This window comes from Gossypium hirsutum, chromosome D08 (assembly GCF_007990345.1).
Source record: "Gossypium hirsutum isolate 1008001.06 chromosome D08, Gossypium_hirsutum_v2.1, whole genome shotgun sequence".
NCBI classification, from domain to species: Eukaryota; Viridiplantae; Streptophyta; class Magnoliopsida; order Malvales; family Malvaceae; genus Gossypium; species Gossypium hirsutum.
The window spans coordinates 68524979-68543052 of NC_053444.1; the positions used below are offsets into that span (position 1 = coordinate 68524979).

The 18074-nt window shown below is 31.3% G+C and overlaps 1 protein-coding gene and 1 pseudogene across 1 annotated transcript; both read left to right on the forward strand.

The window, feature by feature from the left end:
• Nucleotides 1-1758: 1758 nt before the first annotated feature.
• On the forward strand, nt 1759-3753 carry LOC107932800 (protein DETOXIFICATION 51-like; annotated as a pseudogene).
• An 8192-nt stretch (nt 3754-11945) lies between these two features.
• Nucleotides 11946-13872, forward strand: LOC107932818 (uncharacterized). Its single transcript, XM_041099014.1, has 3 exons — nt 11946-12512; nt 12597-12731; nt 13137-13872. Exons 1-3 carry the CDS (start codon nt 12108-12110, stop codon nt 13674-13676), a joined length of 1080 nt encoding a protein of 359 aa, XP_040954948.1. The 5' UTR covers nt 11946-12107; the 3' UTR covers nt 13677-13872.
• The last annotated feature ends 4202 nt before the right edge of the window (nt 13873-18074 follow it).

The window sequence follows — 18074 nt, forward strand, 5'->3', positions numbered from 1 at the left end:
ATTCTTATTCTTGATGGTAACCACTAGTGTAATATTCTAGCTTAGCTAGAATAACAAGAAGTACTATTCGATCTTTTAATATTATTATTTAAGTTTGAAATCCATTGGATTAAGTTTATTTACATTATTTATATATACAAACTCGATTTTAAGTTTAAGTTAAAACTTGACTCAATTAAGTTTATTCATATAATTTGGAGTTTGATTAAAATTCTTAACTTCATTATTTTGTAAACCATTCTAATCGAGTATGAAGATACTAAAACTCAACTTGTTGTTCGAGCTTAAGAATCATCGAATCAAGTTTCTCAAACCCTACTATCACTATGTTGGAAAGGGACCCAAGCCCTTTAGCAAACCAACCAGCGAGGATCGAATATATACTCTCTGTCTCTCTTCGATCTCAAGCTTTGAAGCTGTTTAACACCATGACCATGGCTGCCCCGTCTCTTTCAATGCCCTTTTAACACACAAAACCAGTTCACATTCTAAGTGTTGAACAAGATATTTTCTACCACACACTTCGGTGATGGTTTCTGGTACATCAATGAAGGTAACAAAGGGATATTGCTCTTTTTCTTAATTTGGTATATGATATTCAATGTTTACTGTAATTGATTCTGACTGTACTAGTGCCGATCGCTCCCGTTATAGAAACACATTGTGTTGCACTAAAGGCAGGGATAAAGGGTCAAGTTACTGCAATGGTTGTCTCCATGTTTTTTAAGACAAAATGACAACAAAATGTAAAGAAGGAAGATTTTTTTTTTTTTGGTGTGGTGAATTTAAATTATAAATTTTTGAGTGAGTTAAGTAAAATTTTATAATTTTTTAAGAGATGATATTATATTTTTTTTTAGAATTGAATTTCAAATTTTAAGAGACAAAATGTTAATTTAAAATTTGATTTATTTTTTAAAAAAGGGATAAGTTTTTTAAGTAGGCAAGGCTTATGATTCCTTTATCCTTGATGGAAGATATTGAGATAGGCGTTCAGCGATAATTTCTTATTGTTGGATATCTCAATCGCACACATATTCTTTTTATTTTCTAAGCCTATAGTGAGTTATTGATAGAGTTCAAAAAAGTTAAATTTTTTATGATTCCATCATATATAATTGAGTTGTGAAAACTTCTAGATAGATATCTTACATCTGAACTGAAATCTTTATGGTTAAAGAATCTTTTTTTAGTTGCTCTGAAACAATTAGGAGATCCTCTAGAAGAAATACGGGAACAACATTTTATAAATTTTTGCAAAAGAGTCAACTTTTTTTTCAACAAAAACTTGATTGGCTTTGTTGAGAATCTAATTGTCTGAAGAAGTGTCAAATTCTCGAGAGTACCTAAAGCGAACTGTGTCGACGTACATAATCATCCAATAAAATAATCTCATATTTGTTTTTGGTGGGATATGAACTCATAGCCTATATGCTAGACCAATTAGTGAGATACTTATTCAACAATACTCTTGATACCATCAAGCATAAATACAAGATTTCTTTAGTGGGTGACTATGTATCAAGTTTAATCAAACTTTATTTTATAAAATTGTAATTTTCTATTATTATATAGAAATAGCATAAATACAAATAAATTCAAACTTATTACAAATGAAAGATAAATATTGATGATGGATTAAACCCGAACTTGCCACTATTTGACTTCGGCTCCACTTGAATACGCCATAAATTAGGCAATAGAGGTTACAAATTATTGCTTACCTACGTCAAAGCCTAACTAAGGGTAAAGAAGAGTGAAAAGCGAGTTGTAATAATTTTACGTATAAAATCTTCCCATGTAAGAGCACAGAAACAGAGCAGACGGCGAGCCTGACGACAGCGGCATCTGTGGCCGCGGCGGCAGCGGAGGAGGATCAATATCTCCAATAATAGAACAATCTGTCGTAAAAAACAAAACCATTTCACTTACCGGGAAATTGAACAAAAATGGACTATCCTGTCGTCTGTTTCTTCAAAAGCAAACAAAATTATTACACCCCTCAAAAAAAAAAGAAAAGAAAAAACCCACTTGAGGTCGTCTATTAATAAACACAATACCTATCCCTTGAAGTAAAACATAGCACATCCATTTTCAAACTTCAAAGTCAGAGCAAAACTAGTAAACAAAAGAACAGTGATTTGCTTCCATCATATTGATTCTTCTTCCTTTCATCATGTTTAATCAAATCCATCTCTATTTCGATCTTATATCACTACCCAATTTCATAAAACACTTTCAAAATCACCATAAACTATACCCACCGTCAATCTCAGACACCATAACCGAAGCTAAAGCCCTCTTCAATCTAGCTTTTCCCATTGCCTTAACTTCACTCATTCTTTATTCTCGTTCCATCATTTCCATGCTCTTTCTTGGCCATCTCGGCGATACCCAACTCGCCGCTGGTTCATTAGCAATGGCCTTTGCTAACATCACCGGCTACTCGGTTCTTTCCGGCCTTGCTTTAGGTATGGAACCACTTTGTTCACAAGCTTTTGGTGCTCAAAGACCTAAAGTTTTATCTTTAACACTCCATCGTTACGTTGTTTTCCTATTATTTGCTTCATTATTGATTTCTTTTGTTTGGTTAAATATGTTTAACGTTATGGTGTTTCTTCATCAAGATCCTTATATCACCCGCATTGGGTATAAATATTTATTATTTTCCCTCCCTGACCTTTTCACCAATGCTTTCGTTCATCCAATCAGAATTTACCTTCGCGCACAAGGCATCACCCACCCGGTAACCTTATCAACCCTCGTCGCCACCGTTCTCCATTTACCCCTCAACTTCTTGCTTGTCTCCCATTTTAACTACGGCGTCGCCGCCGTGGCTGCCGCCGGTTCTATATCCAATCTCTTCGTTCTTGTCTCCTTGGTCACTTACGTTTGGGCTTCGGGCTTGCATGAGCCGACATGGGAAAACCCCAGCTCGGAATGTTTAACCGACTGGAAGCCGTTACTAAAGCTAGCGGCGCCGAGCTGCGTTTCGGTTTGTTTGGAGTGGTGGTGGTATGAGATAATGATCGTTTTGTGTGGACTTATGGTCAACCCAAAACCGCCGGTTGCTTCAATGGGGATATTGATTCAAACGACGTCGTTTATATACGTTTTCCCTTCTTCATTAAGTTTCGCGGTTTCAACGCGCGTTGGGAACGAACTAGGGGCAAACCGTCCTTATAAAGCGAGATTATCAGCTGTGGTGGCGGTGTTTGTATCCGCAATGATGGGCCTATCAGCATCCACGTTTGCATCCACTATGAAGGATAAGTGGGCCAGGATGTTCACTTCTGATCCCGAGATCCTACGGCTGACATCCATCGCACTTCCCATCCTAGGGCTATGTGAGCTCGGGAACTGTCCCCAAACTGTTAGTTGTGGGGTCCTTAGGGGAAGTGCACGTCCGACCACCGCAGCTAATGTGAACCTCGGAGCATTTTATTTGGTGGGCATGCCTATGGCGGTTGGGCTCGGGTTTTATGTCGGAGTCGGGTTTTCGGGTCTTTGGTTGGGTTTACTTTCGGCTCAAATCTGCTGCGCTGGGCTTATGTTGTATGTGGTGGGATCCACTGACTGGGACCTACAAGCTAATAGGGCCCAGTGCTGACGTGTACAGATAGTAGATTATCTAATGATGATTGTGATAATAAAGGCGAGGAAGAACAGCCGTTGATTTGTATTATGGTGACTTTGGCTCCTTAATTAATCCAGATTTAGTGGTAAAATTAGAGGTTGATATTGTAGTAAAAATTCTAAATTCGAGTTTTATGAATAAAGAAAATAATATTAGAATAGCTTATATAATTTTATATTTAATTAAAATTCAATATATCTATCTAAAATCATAAGTAGACAAAAGGCAATTATTTGGAAAAGTTGAAGTAGTTTATAGATATTTAAAGATATTTGGGTCACTCGTGGACATAATAAGTTAATTATCTTTTAGTATACGAGGCCTTGACAGTAGTAGAGGTACGGAGTCTTGAATGTTGCTTGAGATTTATTGCATCATTGTGTGGTTTGTATATGTGTTTTAGTTTCGATTATATCAATTTTTTATCTATTTGTGCTGTAATGGTTTAATCTTATTGTAATTTGTTTGTACTGTAATAGCTTGATACTTGTAGTTATTTGAACATATATTTATATTGTACTTTAATTGTACAGTATTTATAATTCAACTTATATTTTATTATTTTGTATTGTACTCTAATAAATTTATTAGTGAGGCTCGAACTCTAAAACTTACCGAAATACTAATAATTAATCAACCATCGCCATGGAAGGTGTTGATTGTTAAAACCCTAGTGCTTGTAGTTTCTTGTTTATTTTGCTTTTGCTTTTGCCATGACAATGAGCAGCACAAAAGATTCATCTCCCCCTTCTCTCTTTTCATTTATGTATAGTATTATATAAAAGGGGTTTTGCCATTGTTTGAATAGCCCCGAACAAAGGGCAAGACATTGCTGCTGCTTTCTAGGGGGTCCATCCTATATCAAATCCATCAACTCCGATTCTTAATTGCCACATGCAAGTTTCTATTGGATAACATTTTTCTATTACGTAGCCTGCCATATATTTGTGGTTGATATAGGGTGGTAGGGTTCATGGAGGTTCATTGTAATTTTTATACAATTTTTATGTGTTTCATTATCTTATTTTAATTATTTATATCTATATTATATAATATTTATTATAGAACATTTCACAACCCGAAATTCGACTCATCTTTGTGACTTGGAATCTGACCCTCCTTGCTAAGTACAACGGTGTAGATCACCCCATCGTATTCCGTCATCTCATGTGCAAGCAGTCCTCACACCCCATCAATAAGGGTCACCTTGCGAGGTGGAGCACACGAGATGGGTCGCTCATCATATCTCGCCACCTCATGTACGACCATTCCTCACATCCTATCATTAATCCCGCCTCGCATTTTAGTACATGTCTCACTTTCTATAATGATATCTAGGTCTACTAAGGAAACACGTCTAAAGGTACGTATCAAGCCTGAAAGGGGAACGTATCATATGCATGACACTTAATTATCCTTTAACATGTAACGTTAAAAAATCGAACCTTATAAATACGGAAGAGTTGCTTCCAATAAAAAAGAACAGTAAGAACATCAACAATATTAAACCCTTCACTAGAAATCAATCATGTTAAAAAAATAACCTACAAATTTATTAAAAAATTCTTTAAAAAACATATTAATGTCTAATGAGACAATAAATTCATTATATATATACTTATCTATTGTTATAATATTTTGCTTCAAGAAAAAAGATGGATGGTTTTAACCCAAATTTCCAAGTGGGCAACAGGTTGGATTAGAATCAACATGGTTGCTTTTAATGCCTTAAAATCTAAAATATTAATTGACATCCTCCTACAAAAGTGAACAAGATTAATTTACTACGTGCACATTATTTTGATATATATAGATTAATTTTTAATAATAGAAATAGATGGAATTTTTAACAAAAGAATTAGATTACTCTTTAATTTGACGTATAAAAATTAATTTTCTTATTTTTTTTAGTAGAGAAAACAAAATGTAATTTAATTTTTAGTATAAGAGAGTGAGCAATGAATAACTAAGATAGGTACGATTTTTTAACAAGAGCATGTTGGGATGTGGAAGACGGCCATGGTTTGCCCATTCCCTTTTCAAAGTGGAAAAAACAGAAGAGCATAATAGTTTTAGAAAAGGCCGACAGCATCACTTTAGAGCATCATGCTTCTCACATGGCTACTCTTTCCGGCACCCACTCCTTTTTTTTTCTGCAACTCCATACATTTTTATGTCTCTTTCTTTGTCCCCTTATCTCTGTATATTCATACTCTCAAAGGGCTCCAAACACCCACCCCACTATTGTTGTCTCCATGCATGAAATAAAGAGAGCATAAGTAGGGTAAAACCAGCTTCATCAATCACTAATTAGATTAAGTAAATTTCAGTTTAAAAATTTTTACCAGTTAGATTCACGTCTATTACAACATCATTATTTTAGTTACATTGCTACTAAATAAATATTTTTTTATTTCAAAATGTCATACAAAAAAATTTAAAAACGAAAATAACAGTGTTAACTATATTTAAACCTTTTTAAATTCTAAAAAGTAGAGAAATTAAATTATTAAAAATAAAAATAAAAAAAATTTAAATTTAAATTTTAACTTAAAAACAACCGGACGAGTCGAATTAACTGTTTGCTCATCCTACTGTTATTTCATTTGTACCCTATGATATACCCTATATATAAGTGAAATATGTAGGTTGAAAATGAGTACTTGCAATACAAAAGCAAGCGATGTTGGCTAAGGTTAGAGCTTTAAATAACAATCCTATAGTGGCAACATGCATAATGTTACCATCAATATCAGTATTCTAACATCTGTTAAATTTACAATCATGATATTCTTGATTGAGGTTATATGTAAAATAAAATATAAAACAAAAGGAAGAGAAAGAAAGAAAAGAGGTCATCATCATTATCGATATTTTAATATCTGTTAAATCCATAATCACGATACCCTTGACTAAGACTATATTAAAAGTAAAAAGGAAGAGAAAAGAAGAAAGGATTTATCAATATCGATATTCTAATATTTGTTAAATCCACAATTACAATATCCTTAACTAAGGTTATATGTAAAGCAAAAAAGAAAAGAAAGAAAAAAAGAGAGGATACCATCAATATTAATATCCTAATATATGTTAAATCCGCAATTATGATACACTTGACTAAGGCTATATGTAAAAAAAGAAGAGGGGTGTCATCAATATTGATGTTCTAATATTTGTTAAATATGCAATCACGATACTCTTCATTAAAGCTATATGTAAAGCAAAAAAGAAAGGAAGGAAGAAGGGGGCTACTATCAATATCGATATTCTGATATATGTTAAATCCAGAATTATGGTACTATAGAATTATGGCACTCTTAAATAGGACTATAAATAAAGCAAACAGGAAAGAAAGGAAGAAGAAGGTACCATTAATATGGATATTTTAATATCTGTCAAATCCGCAATCAGGATACTCTTGACCAAAACTATATATTAAAAAAAAAGGATAGAAAGGAAGAGGGGGGCTGCCCTTTAGTCCTCCATGTAAGTAACAACTGGCACAAACATCATTAAAAACAAGAAGAAGCACTTTTGAACATTCTTCTTCATCAGAAGCAGCATAATTTGTGCATTTAGTAGGGTCAACATCCATGATTTGTTCAGTTCAACCATCCCCTTTTTCCTTTTTATTTCACAACTTGCCAATGACATGTCCCCTTCACAAGGACCTGGACCTGAATCTCCATCCTCACATGATATATATGTATGTATATAATTCCTCCTTTTTATAGTCTAAATCACCATTACTTCTACACTTTTACGTCCTTATAGGAATTAGTTATGTAGCAAGCTAGCTTTTTTGCTCAACCCATTATTTCCTACCCCCTAAGAGGTTGACAACTTGGGGTCCAGATCAAAATTGTTTGACCATATATAGCTCTTACGTAGAACATTCAAAACAACACACAAACATAGCAAAAATATGTTCTAAATGTTTTGTGTTTATCAAGGTATTTCAATTTGTTGGAATTTGGATTTGTCCTAAATTGTGTGCTAAAACCCAGATTCAGCCATTTATTCATATTCTTTTACAAGCAAAATATGACTTTAACTTGACAAGACAACTAAGGGCTTTTCTTTCTTTAATAAATTTATGTGTATTTACAAATATACCTGTGGTTATAAATATAGAATGTAGATTTCGTCTTTACTTAAAAAATAAGCGAATTAATTTTTATACCTTAGATTAAAGGGTAAATCGGTCATTTCAGTTAAAAATTTCATCCATTTCAACAGTTAAAAACTTATGTAGCTAACGGAATAATCAAACAATTACACATGACGTGCCATATGTACCTCATGCTGACATACAAGAACTAGTTTTTAACAATATAGCAATGGATAAATTTTTTAATAGAAAGATCAGTTAGCTTTTTGATCTAACGTGTATGGATTAATTTACTTATTTTTAATAAATAAACAAAATACAAATTAACTGTTAATATAAAAATCGTCATGATACATGTGTGATTCTTATCCTAAAATAATACCAATCATTCATGTGCAGATAAGAAAATGTCCCACCAGCATGGTATGGAAAAATAAAACCAAATTTGAGGGATATTGACATTTCAAGTGTATTCAAAAGTGAGTGCTACAAAATTAGATATTTTAATGTTTATAATTCATGGAGTTTTAAGATTCCCATGACTTTTATATTTATGTATATATCCAAAGTTTATACAATATTGATTTTCAGAAAATGAGTTTGGGTCATTTAGATGCAATTATTCTTAGATTTATTAGTTATTGAGAAAATGAAGGCTCCCCCAATTTGATGCCATCAACTTCACCAAATAAATTACTCTAACAATATGTATGATAGGACAAATGAATGAAAAGAAATGGGAAAAAGAAAGAAAATTATTTTTCTTATTTTAAGTTCTAAGTTGAAGCACACTTGTAATTACAAAATTAAATAACATAAAAATCAAGCAATTCAAATCATAATGAACTAATAATTAAATATATCTTAATCTAGATCCAGTAAATTCGGACGGGATCCACATATGATGATAATCAAATAAAATAAATTTAAAAAAATTTACATATAATTTACACAGAATGAAACTCGGATCTACCCATAGTCCCTTCTCAGCCTTGAACCCGCGTACTTTTGTATTGATAACAATACCCATACCAATTGAATATACAACCCTATACCATATACCGCTTATGGGGTTCAATATGCATATTTTTCCCTCAAACCAACAATCTCAAGGGTTCCACCGACCCATGGGCTTATGGAACTCCATAAGTTATGTAAATTGACCCAATTTGAACTGGCCTAGTCTGCTATCAAATGGAGCTTCAAGTTGGCTAATCCAAATCCAACTAATTTTTAACTTAAATTCATTCAAAAGAGCTCAAACTGCTAAGCTTGGATTCTGGTTTAAGGCTATTTATCAAGTTTTCTTCCTCTAAAATTGAACCTTGTTATGGTCTATTCTAGGTCAATTGATATGATATTTTTTTCTTCTCTTGGTTGATGCGGTGAACTGGACTGCCATCTTCCTTTGTGTATTGATTGGACTTTGTAGAGCTAAAGAAAGCAAAGGTAAGTTAAGGGGCTTGTGGTGTTCAAGTCAAGAGACTAGAGGATGAAAATTTGTATATAGGTATTTTTACTTGATCTTTGGGCTACCCGGGATTGCCCAACTAATCTTATTGACTTGTTGGTTTTGGTTAGGGGCGTAAGTCAGTTTAACTCAAATACTGACAAACTCGAGTTTAAGTTCAATTTAAAATTTAAAGTTTGATATTCAAATAGAGCTTATTTATCAATTTTTATATTCAAAGTGTTTAAGCTTAAACTTGAATTCAGCTCAATAATTAAGCTTTAAAATTAATAATATATATTAAGAACAATAATATAATCTAATACTATACATTAAAAATGAAAAGCACAATAAAGCTCGCGAGTCATTGAGTCGACTATTGTTAAGCCACTAATGCTCAAACTTTGTTCAATAATTACTTAATCAAGTTTGATATTTTCCGAGTCGAACTCAAGTATTTTTCAAGCACCAATGTCTCATTTATAGGTATGAATGGAAGGGATAGATAAGGGCCCTAGCCCCCAAAATTAGAAAAAGTTTATTTTAACCCCCAAAACTTATAAATTTATAAATTAATTTATATTAAAATTATAATTTGACCTCAAAAATAAAAAACTTTGATTTAATTATTTTAAAAATGTAAAAATATAAAAAAATGTATTTTAACTCTTTAAAAATCCCGAACCCAAAAGCTTTTTTTACTCTGTCTCTGCTGATTTGTACCCCTAATTGGCCTTAACCTTAGTTATTGATGAATTTCTCTACAAGAAGCAGGTGTCAAAAGCTTGGTCTCTAGTTGACATCTGGCTACACCAGGTGCTTGGATTATTATTGGTATTGGTAATATATTGGTACTCAACCTTTGTTATCCAGAATGGGTAAAAGATAGTTTTTCAAGGCAAAAAAGTGGTGCAAAGAATATTAAACATTAAACCAAACACAATAATTTGAAGCCACACATTCCGCAATGGCATGAAATTATTTGATTAAAGTAGCTGATTAGGTTTTGCTTTAAAACTACTTTGAGTAGTTCCAATTGACAGACTATCTAATCCCCTCTACTTTTCCAATACAATTTTTTTTTGTTAATGATTGTGACTCGAATTCCGTCATTTGTTAAAAAAATAAATATAGTGACAAAATAAAAAAATTTATGAGGCGAGAAGCCGAGGGCCGTAGCTCACCACTGATCCCCATTAAACACAAAACTAGATTGGGGTTGCGACCGTAGGTACGCCCTGCGGTACGGATCATACAACACAAGTTGAATCCGTATAGAACTATTCTTCTTCTATTTGACTTTGATTAGAACATGATTTTTTAATTCTTAAATAGATATAGTCGAAACTTCTCTTATATCATTTTTTTTTAACATTAGTGAATTTCTCCTCTTCTACCTGTAGGTTTTTTTCCTGAGAAGGTTTTCACGTAAAATATGTATGTGTTTTCTTTCTTTCTTTTTTTTTTACTTTGCGAATCATTTTACCGCCGTTATCAACGTTTATTATAACAGTTTTCAAGTTTGAAATCACTTTCTATTGTAATAGCTAATAAACTGTGCCATTTAAAACAACTTATGTGATCCCTTACTTCATCACATTAGTACCTAAAATTGATAACTTTTTCAAAATTGACCCTTGTAATGGTGTAGCAAAATCTCATAGTGCCACTTCATCATATGGACTAAAGTTGAAAAAAGTTGTCAAGTTACAAGACTAATGTAGATAAAAAAAAGTTCAATAACTTTTTCTTATTTTTTTTATTTGACCTAAAATAAATTAGAAATAGTTTAATATAACATTTGGTACCTAAATTTTTTTTGGTACCCAAACTTGACACTTTTTCCTAATTTGGTACCTAAGCTTGACACTTTTTCTTAAGTTGATACTTAACTTTTGGGGGTCCAATTTGGTATCTGAACTTGACTCTTTTTCCTAATTTGGTACCTAAATTTTTTTCTTCGATTTGGTACTTGTCAAACGTTTTTCAAATTACTCCAATATACTAACAATGTTATTTTTTTTATGAGGAAGCAAAAATAATTAATATATAACCGACATGTGACAGATGATATGATATTTTTTTATATTTTATATGTTCAATTACTTTTAGTTTTATTTATTTATTTATTTTATTAATTGAAAATAATGAATTTCTTTTAATTTAGGGTTTTAAAAAATATTTTTTTCCTAATTTAGTATTAATTCGCTAAGCATAGCTCAATGACTATTAGTTTAACATGAATTTACTCTAATATTGGCAGTATTTTTGTAGCATAACAAAATAATTTTAACACTATTAGTGTTTTGTGTAATTTGTATAACATTTAATAAGTTTATATAACAGATTAGGAAAAAATGACAAGTTCAAGTACTAAATTAGACAAAATAAAAATGTTAAGTTCAAGTATCAATTTTTTTTTATAAATTATAAAAAAAAAAACAAAACTCTAATACGAATCCAACTAATATGACTCGAACCTAAACTACATTTCACATACTAAACCTATGGATGAAATGTTTTATAATAACAAATAACGTTGTTTAAAGAAAAGAAAGAACAAATAACGTACAATAAATTATTATTATTATTATTATATATGTCCAAATCCAACATCTGAAACATTGAAAGGCATCTTTGTTAGTTTGTACCATGTAGTGCTGTTTCTCACAACGTCATGCTGATTTTATTATTTTTTATATTTATTTTATTATATAAAAAAATAAAATCTGAACATATATTATTAGTATCCCAAGACTAGTTCTTTTTCACAAGCACCTAAGATTGGGATCTCCAACACCCTTTTTTTGCTACTTTCTCATCAAAATTGCCATTTTTAGGTTTCACTTTACAAACCTTTCTCAGTTTCCGTTTCCATTTCTTGAACTCAGTGCACTGAGAAAAGTATAATGGGAAAAGCTACGAGGTGGTTGAAGAGCTTATTTGGGATAAAGAACAGCAAAGACTACTTGAATTCCGGTGACCGGAAAGGCAAAAAAGGGTCTAGAATTGCCCGTTCGGGGAGGGATCCCAGCGGCGGATTGTGTCACAGCGTTACAGCGACACCACCACCAAACATGTCACCGGCAGAAGTGTCTATGTGGATAAGGTCATACTACAATGAAACGGAGAAGGAACAAAACAAACACGCAATCGCCGTAGCGGCAGCCACGGCAGCGGCTGCCGATGCTGCGGTGGCCGCTGCGAAAGCAGCCGTGGCGGTCGTGAGGCTGACAAGTCACGGAAGGGGAACCATGTCCGGGCACGAGAGATGGGCTGCTGTTAAAATTCAAACCGCGTTTCGAGGTTATCTGGTGAGTGTAACAGTCTCGAAAAAGTTTGCGCTGTTTTCGATTGTGTTGCGTTTAATTTCGATTTTTTTGGATTTCGAAAAACAGGCTAGAAAAGCACTGCGAGCTTTGAAAGGATTAGTGAAGATACAAGCTCTGGTTAGAGGATACTTAGTGAGGAAACAAGCTACCATTAGGTCCCATAAAGCTAACAGATTTGACATCCGAGCACGAAAATCCATGGTGAAAATTTGCTTTTTGATTTGATAATTTTACGTTAATCTGATAAAAATATACTTTTATATTAAAAATCAAATAATATTTTATCTTTTTTACTTGAAAATAAATTAATCAAGTAAGTTAGATCAAGTAAATTGATTTTTTTATAAAAATTTTATCTATTTTTACTGTTAAAATTATTCCCTATACATCAATACGAGATTATCATTTTTTTATTATTCTATTAGCTCCTCTAGTATTTAAAAGTACAAATGGATTAAATTTAACGAAAAAAATTAATTTACTCTTTAATTTAATGTATAGAAGCTAATTTACTTAATTTTTTAGTAAAAAGAGCAATTCCATGATACTATAAATACTTTTATCGATTAATCTAATTTATGAATTTGTTTAAAACCCATTTTGCAGGAGAGATTATATTCTTTTAATCACACTACAAATGGCATTGATGAAAATTCCAAAATTGTGGAGGTTGTTGATATTGATAGGCCGAAATCAAGATCTCGTAGGAACGTTAATGCTTCCAAATCGGATTTCGGCGATGAGTATCAGCCAGTTCATCGGACATTATCTTCTCCGTTTCTGAGTCGAGTTCCGGCTCGAATATCTATACCGGATGGTCGAGACTGGGGTTTAACAGGAGATGAATACAGGTTTTGTACGGCACAAAATACACCTCGGGTCATAAGTTCTTGTGGGTCTAACTCTAATGTCTCGGTTGCACCACCACCCAGGAGTGTGTGCAGTGATAACTGGTTTAGACATTATGGGAATTACCCAAATTACATGGCGAATACGCAGTCTTTCAAGGCTAAATTGAGGTCACAAAGTGCTCCAAAGCAAAGGCCAGAGCTAGGGCCTAAAAAAAGACTCTCGCTAGATGAAATGGTGGAATCTAGGTGTAGTTTAAGTGGGGTTAGGATGCAGAGATGGTGCTCACAAGTTTGAGGGAAACTATTGATTTTCAAGATTGCAACAATGGGGAATCTTTTGATTCACTGGGGTCTCATAGCTTTGTTTGCAACACTCTCAATCTCACTTTTAAGGGGTCTGTTATGATATCATGTAGAGTTTTAAGTATTTTTTTTTGTTTTATTGTTTTAATATTTATGAAATTTGGTTATGTACTTATAATTTTTATTTATAATATTGAAATATTATTGTTTTGGATGTTTATATTTGATCTTGGACTGTAAGTCAAAAAATTTTTAAGGGGCCGAAATTATGTTGTATAATTTATGAGAGTTAAAATGCGATTTCATCATTTTAAAAGTTTATGTCTTTATAAATTTTTAGAAGATTAGATCAAAATTTTATCATTTTGAGTGGGTAAAGTGTAATTTTACCATTTACTAATTCAAAGCTTTATAAATTTTAAAGGCAAAAATTTAAATTTACAATTTTAATTGGATCGGGGTCCTTGTCAACTCTCTCGTTGTCGTCCCTATGCATAAGTGATTCATATTCAAAAACTTTTAGGACCGACCTTGCATATATGATCTATGATTCTAGTTTTGAAAACCACCCATAAGAGCCCATCCTCGCTCTTAATTATTGATATTCAAATTCAAATCTCAAATACAATATACATTACTTTTAAAATTGACTACATAAATTTAATCAAATTATATCTCAATTCATAATTCATATAAAATAACTTTCAAATTTTAATTGTTATACTTTTATTTCAAATAATTAAATTTTTTTATTTTTCAGATTTAAAAATATAATTTAAATAGTTAAATATTATTAAAATTTTGACATTAAATTCATTACAACATTGTTATTTTTGTTACATGACTATTAAATAGAATTTTTTTTTTCAAATATTCCATCAATGAATTTAATAAGAAAATTTTAATAAGGTTAACAACCAAACTTAACTTTTAAATTTTGAAATATATATTAACTAAATTTAAGAGTTTAGGGACTAGGATTTGAAGTTTAAAGTTTTAGCATTTATTTTTAATTAATTATTATTTAATTATGTTTAAATAAAATTCTTAGTATTTATTTATAAATTTATTGCTTTTTTATTTTATTTAATAATGATGTGTCATATTATTATCCACGAATAATAAATTAAATATTCTTCTATAATTATTATATTTAATACTTATATAATATTAAAATCGTAAATTCATTTTTATTTTAATTGAATAATTTGATCAGTACAGTCGATTAAATAGATTAGATGAAGATGAAACTAATTTAACTTCCAATTTGATATTTTCTTCATTGATAATATTATATTAGTTATATTTAAACATATATGTTATAAATTTTTTATTAAAACATAAATGAAAATTTGACAATACTGGTAAAAACAGAGGTCATGAAATCTATCATGCGTGGAAGCATATCAAAAATAAAAAATTATCCTTCCAAAAGAAATTTTAATCTCTCTTAAAATTTTAAATTAAATTATGCACTCTCCAAAGGTAAAAAAAAATTTATAATTTAATTTCTTAAAAATTTATAATTCAACCTAAAAATATCGAAATTTTATTTATAAATTTTAAAACTATATACATGGACAGTTTAGGCGGCATGGCTGCTTTCAGATGAATATTTCGTGAAGCGTGTTGATAAGAAGGCTTTTTCTCAAGTTGGGAAATGTGTAAGTAATTCAGGCTGCATCTGTGCATCATAATGAGATTATAACAAAGTCAATTTGAACCCTAAATTAATTGTCTTTTAATATTAAGAACCCAAAATTATTTTTAGGGATGGTGCCTTGTTTGAGCTATCATTGGCTAAAAATGGTAACGTTATAGGCTATGTTTTTTTCGATACTAAGTTAAAGGCTATATAGCTATTGTCACATGACATGTTTGAAAGGATTTTTTTTAAAAAAACATCAAATAATTAAAGAACTACATTAAATTTCAAATTATTTAATAAGACACGTCAGAGAAAATGTTACTTTGTAAGTGACTTAATATTCTTTTTCAAAGACAGTGTAAGGTGTTTTTTTTTGTCGTTCTGCAGGTTTTTTACTTAAATAATATTTAAAAAATTAAAATAGTATATTACAACAATTATGTACTAAAATGGTACATTTAAATGGGTAGAGGGTAGTGTATAGGTGACAGCACCCTGATATTCTGACACAAATTTGATTGAAAAATAATAATAAAATAATAGTGGAGGCATGTAGATAGGCGACACACATGTAAAAATACAAGTCAAATATGAGTTGTATATGATAAAAATTGAACCTGAACATCGACCCGGTAACACGATAAGACAGGACACTGGGTCACCCCTAGGAAAGAGGCGGCACCCAGTGGTGGAGGAGGCGGCACAGGCGGCACCACGATGGCAGGCGATGTGACGGCTGCATGTAGTTCATTTGTTTTTTGTGTGTTTGGGGACCATATGGTCCCCAATGTTTATTTTTGGCCGGTGAGTGAAGGAGAACAAAAGAAAAAAAAAAAGAGAAGAAGAGAAGAAAAAGGAGAAGGAGAGGGCGGGAAGGGAAGGGAAGGGAAGGGAAAAAGAAAGAAAAAAAAGAGACGGAGAATAGAGAGGGGGAAGGAGAAAGAGGAGAAAAAAATAAAAAAAAATGTAAAATTTTTTGTTATAAATTAATGGATTAATGGATTAATGTTAATGTTAATTTGTTTTTGTTGTTATTATTCTTGATTTAATTTGGATTTAATTTTTAAATTTATTTTTGTAAGGTATTATTTGGTTAAAAAGAGCTATTAAGGTATGTTTGTATTTATTTTATATTTTCATTCATTCATAATTTATTTTTAATGTTTATTGAAGTAAAAAAAAGCCTATTTATGTTATGTACAAAAAATGTTTTATTATTTTATGTAATTTATTTGTTATGTGTGTTTTAGGTTGATTAGATATATTTTTTATGAAATTTATTTGGCATGTTATTTTGATTATTTTAATATTTTTATTTATTTTTTTATGTAGGTAAAAGATGAGACCATTGATATGAAATTAGTTTATATGTTCTAATTTTTTAAGATTTTATCATTGAGAATAAGAGTTTATGTTTTTAAATTTTATTTTATGTTTTTTATAAATATTAAAAATGAAATTTCTTTTAAACTTCTATGAAAAAATTATATTTTTTGACAATAATTAAGTTGGCATGTTATTATATATATATTATATTTTAAACAAAATTTTTTTACTTATTATCATTTTAAAATAATAATAATATTCGTATTTATTATGTATCGTTTATGTTATGTTTTTGTTATATTTCTTTATTGGCATGTTATTTTTAGTATTTTAATATAATTTTTTTGTTTTTTTATGTAGGTAAAAGATTAAACCATTGAGATGGAATTTGTGAATGGGACCATTGAGTTGGAGTTTGAGTTGGAATTTATAAGATATATTTATTTTGTTAATGTAATATAGCAAAAAAATATGATGTGGAAAAAATAGTTTGGTATTTTTTGTAATTAAAAGAAATATATAAAATTTAGGTATTTTGATAAATATTTAAAATCCATCAAACTTTGAAATTAATAACAAAAATTTGTTTTGAAAATGCAAGTATCGCAATGGCTCCATTGATTAAGAATGATGGTCACATATCAAACACGGTTAATAATATGGTAATATATTGTTATTTGTTAATCACGAGTTCCCTTAAAAAAGATCTACGTAATTTACAGAAATAAATTATGTTATTATAACTATTTTCTGTAATTTAACACTGTCAGGGCCCGTACCGCGCATTAAGGAGTTGGGTGAATGATTTAGGATATTCCTTGAATGAACAACTGATGTCATACTTGGAGTTAGTTGGATTCGGGTCAGCAGCACTGATCCGAACATTTGATTTGCAGTACGATTTAATATCTGCATTAGTCAAGCGTTGGCGTCCGGTGACCTACACTTTTCATTTGTTGTGTGGGAAGTGCACTGTCACTCTGGAGGATGTTGCATTGCAACTTGGACTCCCAATCGACAGAAGTGCCGTAACGGGCATAAGTGTGATAGTTGAGCCAACTGCCCTTTGTTATATCCTACTAGGAGTCCCGCCCGTCGATGCAGAGTCTAATTACAGGTTTAGACACTGTGGCTTTGTAGTCCATTGATATATTCATGCTATACCGCTTAATAACAAATACACGCTCTTCCTTACTTTCGAATCTCTGGCCTACGAACAACTCCTTAGGATCAAAATTTACAGCTAGCCAGTGAGCAGGTAGTATTTCAGGGTACTCCGAAAACTCGACTATGTGCGTCGCGTCGAGGTCTATGAGTGACATGTGTGGCTCCAGATTATTGTGTATCACAATATGTCGAATCTGGTTCACGACTAAAGACACATTAATGTTTTCATCGTCATTCACGTATTCGTCG

Bases quoted from the DNA above. Each gene is read 5' to 3' on its own strand.
- LOC107932818 (XM_041099014.1), top strand. From the start codon at position 12,108: ATGGGAAAAGCTACGAGGTGGTTGAAGAGCTTATTTGGGATAAAGAAC. The intron at 12,513-12,596 runs GTGAGTGTAACA...TTCGAAAAACAG, and splicing joins CCGCGTTTCGAGGTTATCTG to GCTAGAAAAGCACTGCGAGC. The intron at 12,732-13,136 runs GTGAAAATTTGC...CCCATTTTGCAG, and splicing joins TCCGAGCACGAAAATCCATG to GAGAGATTATATTCTTTTAA.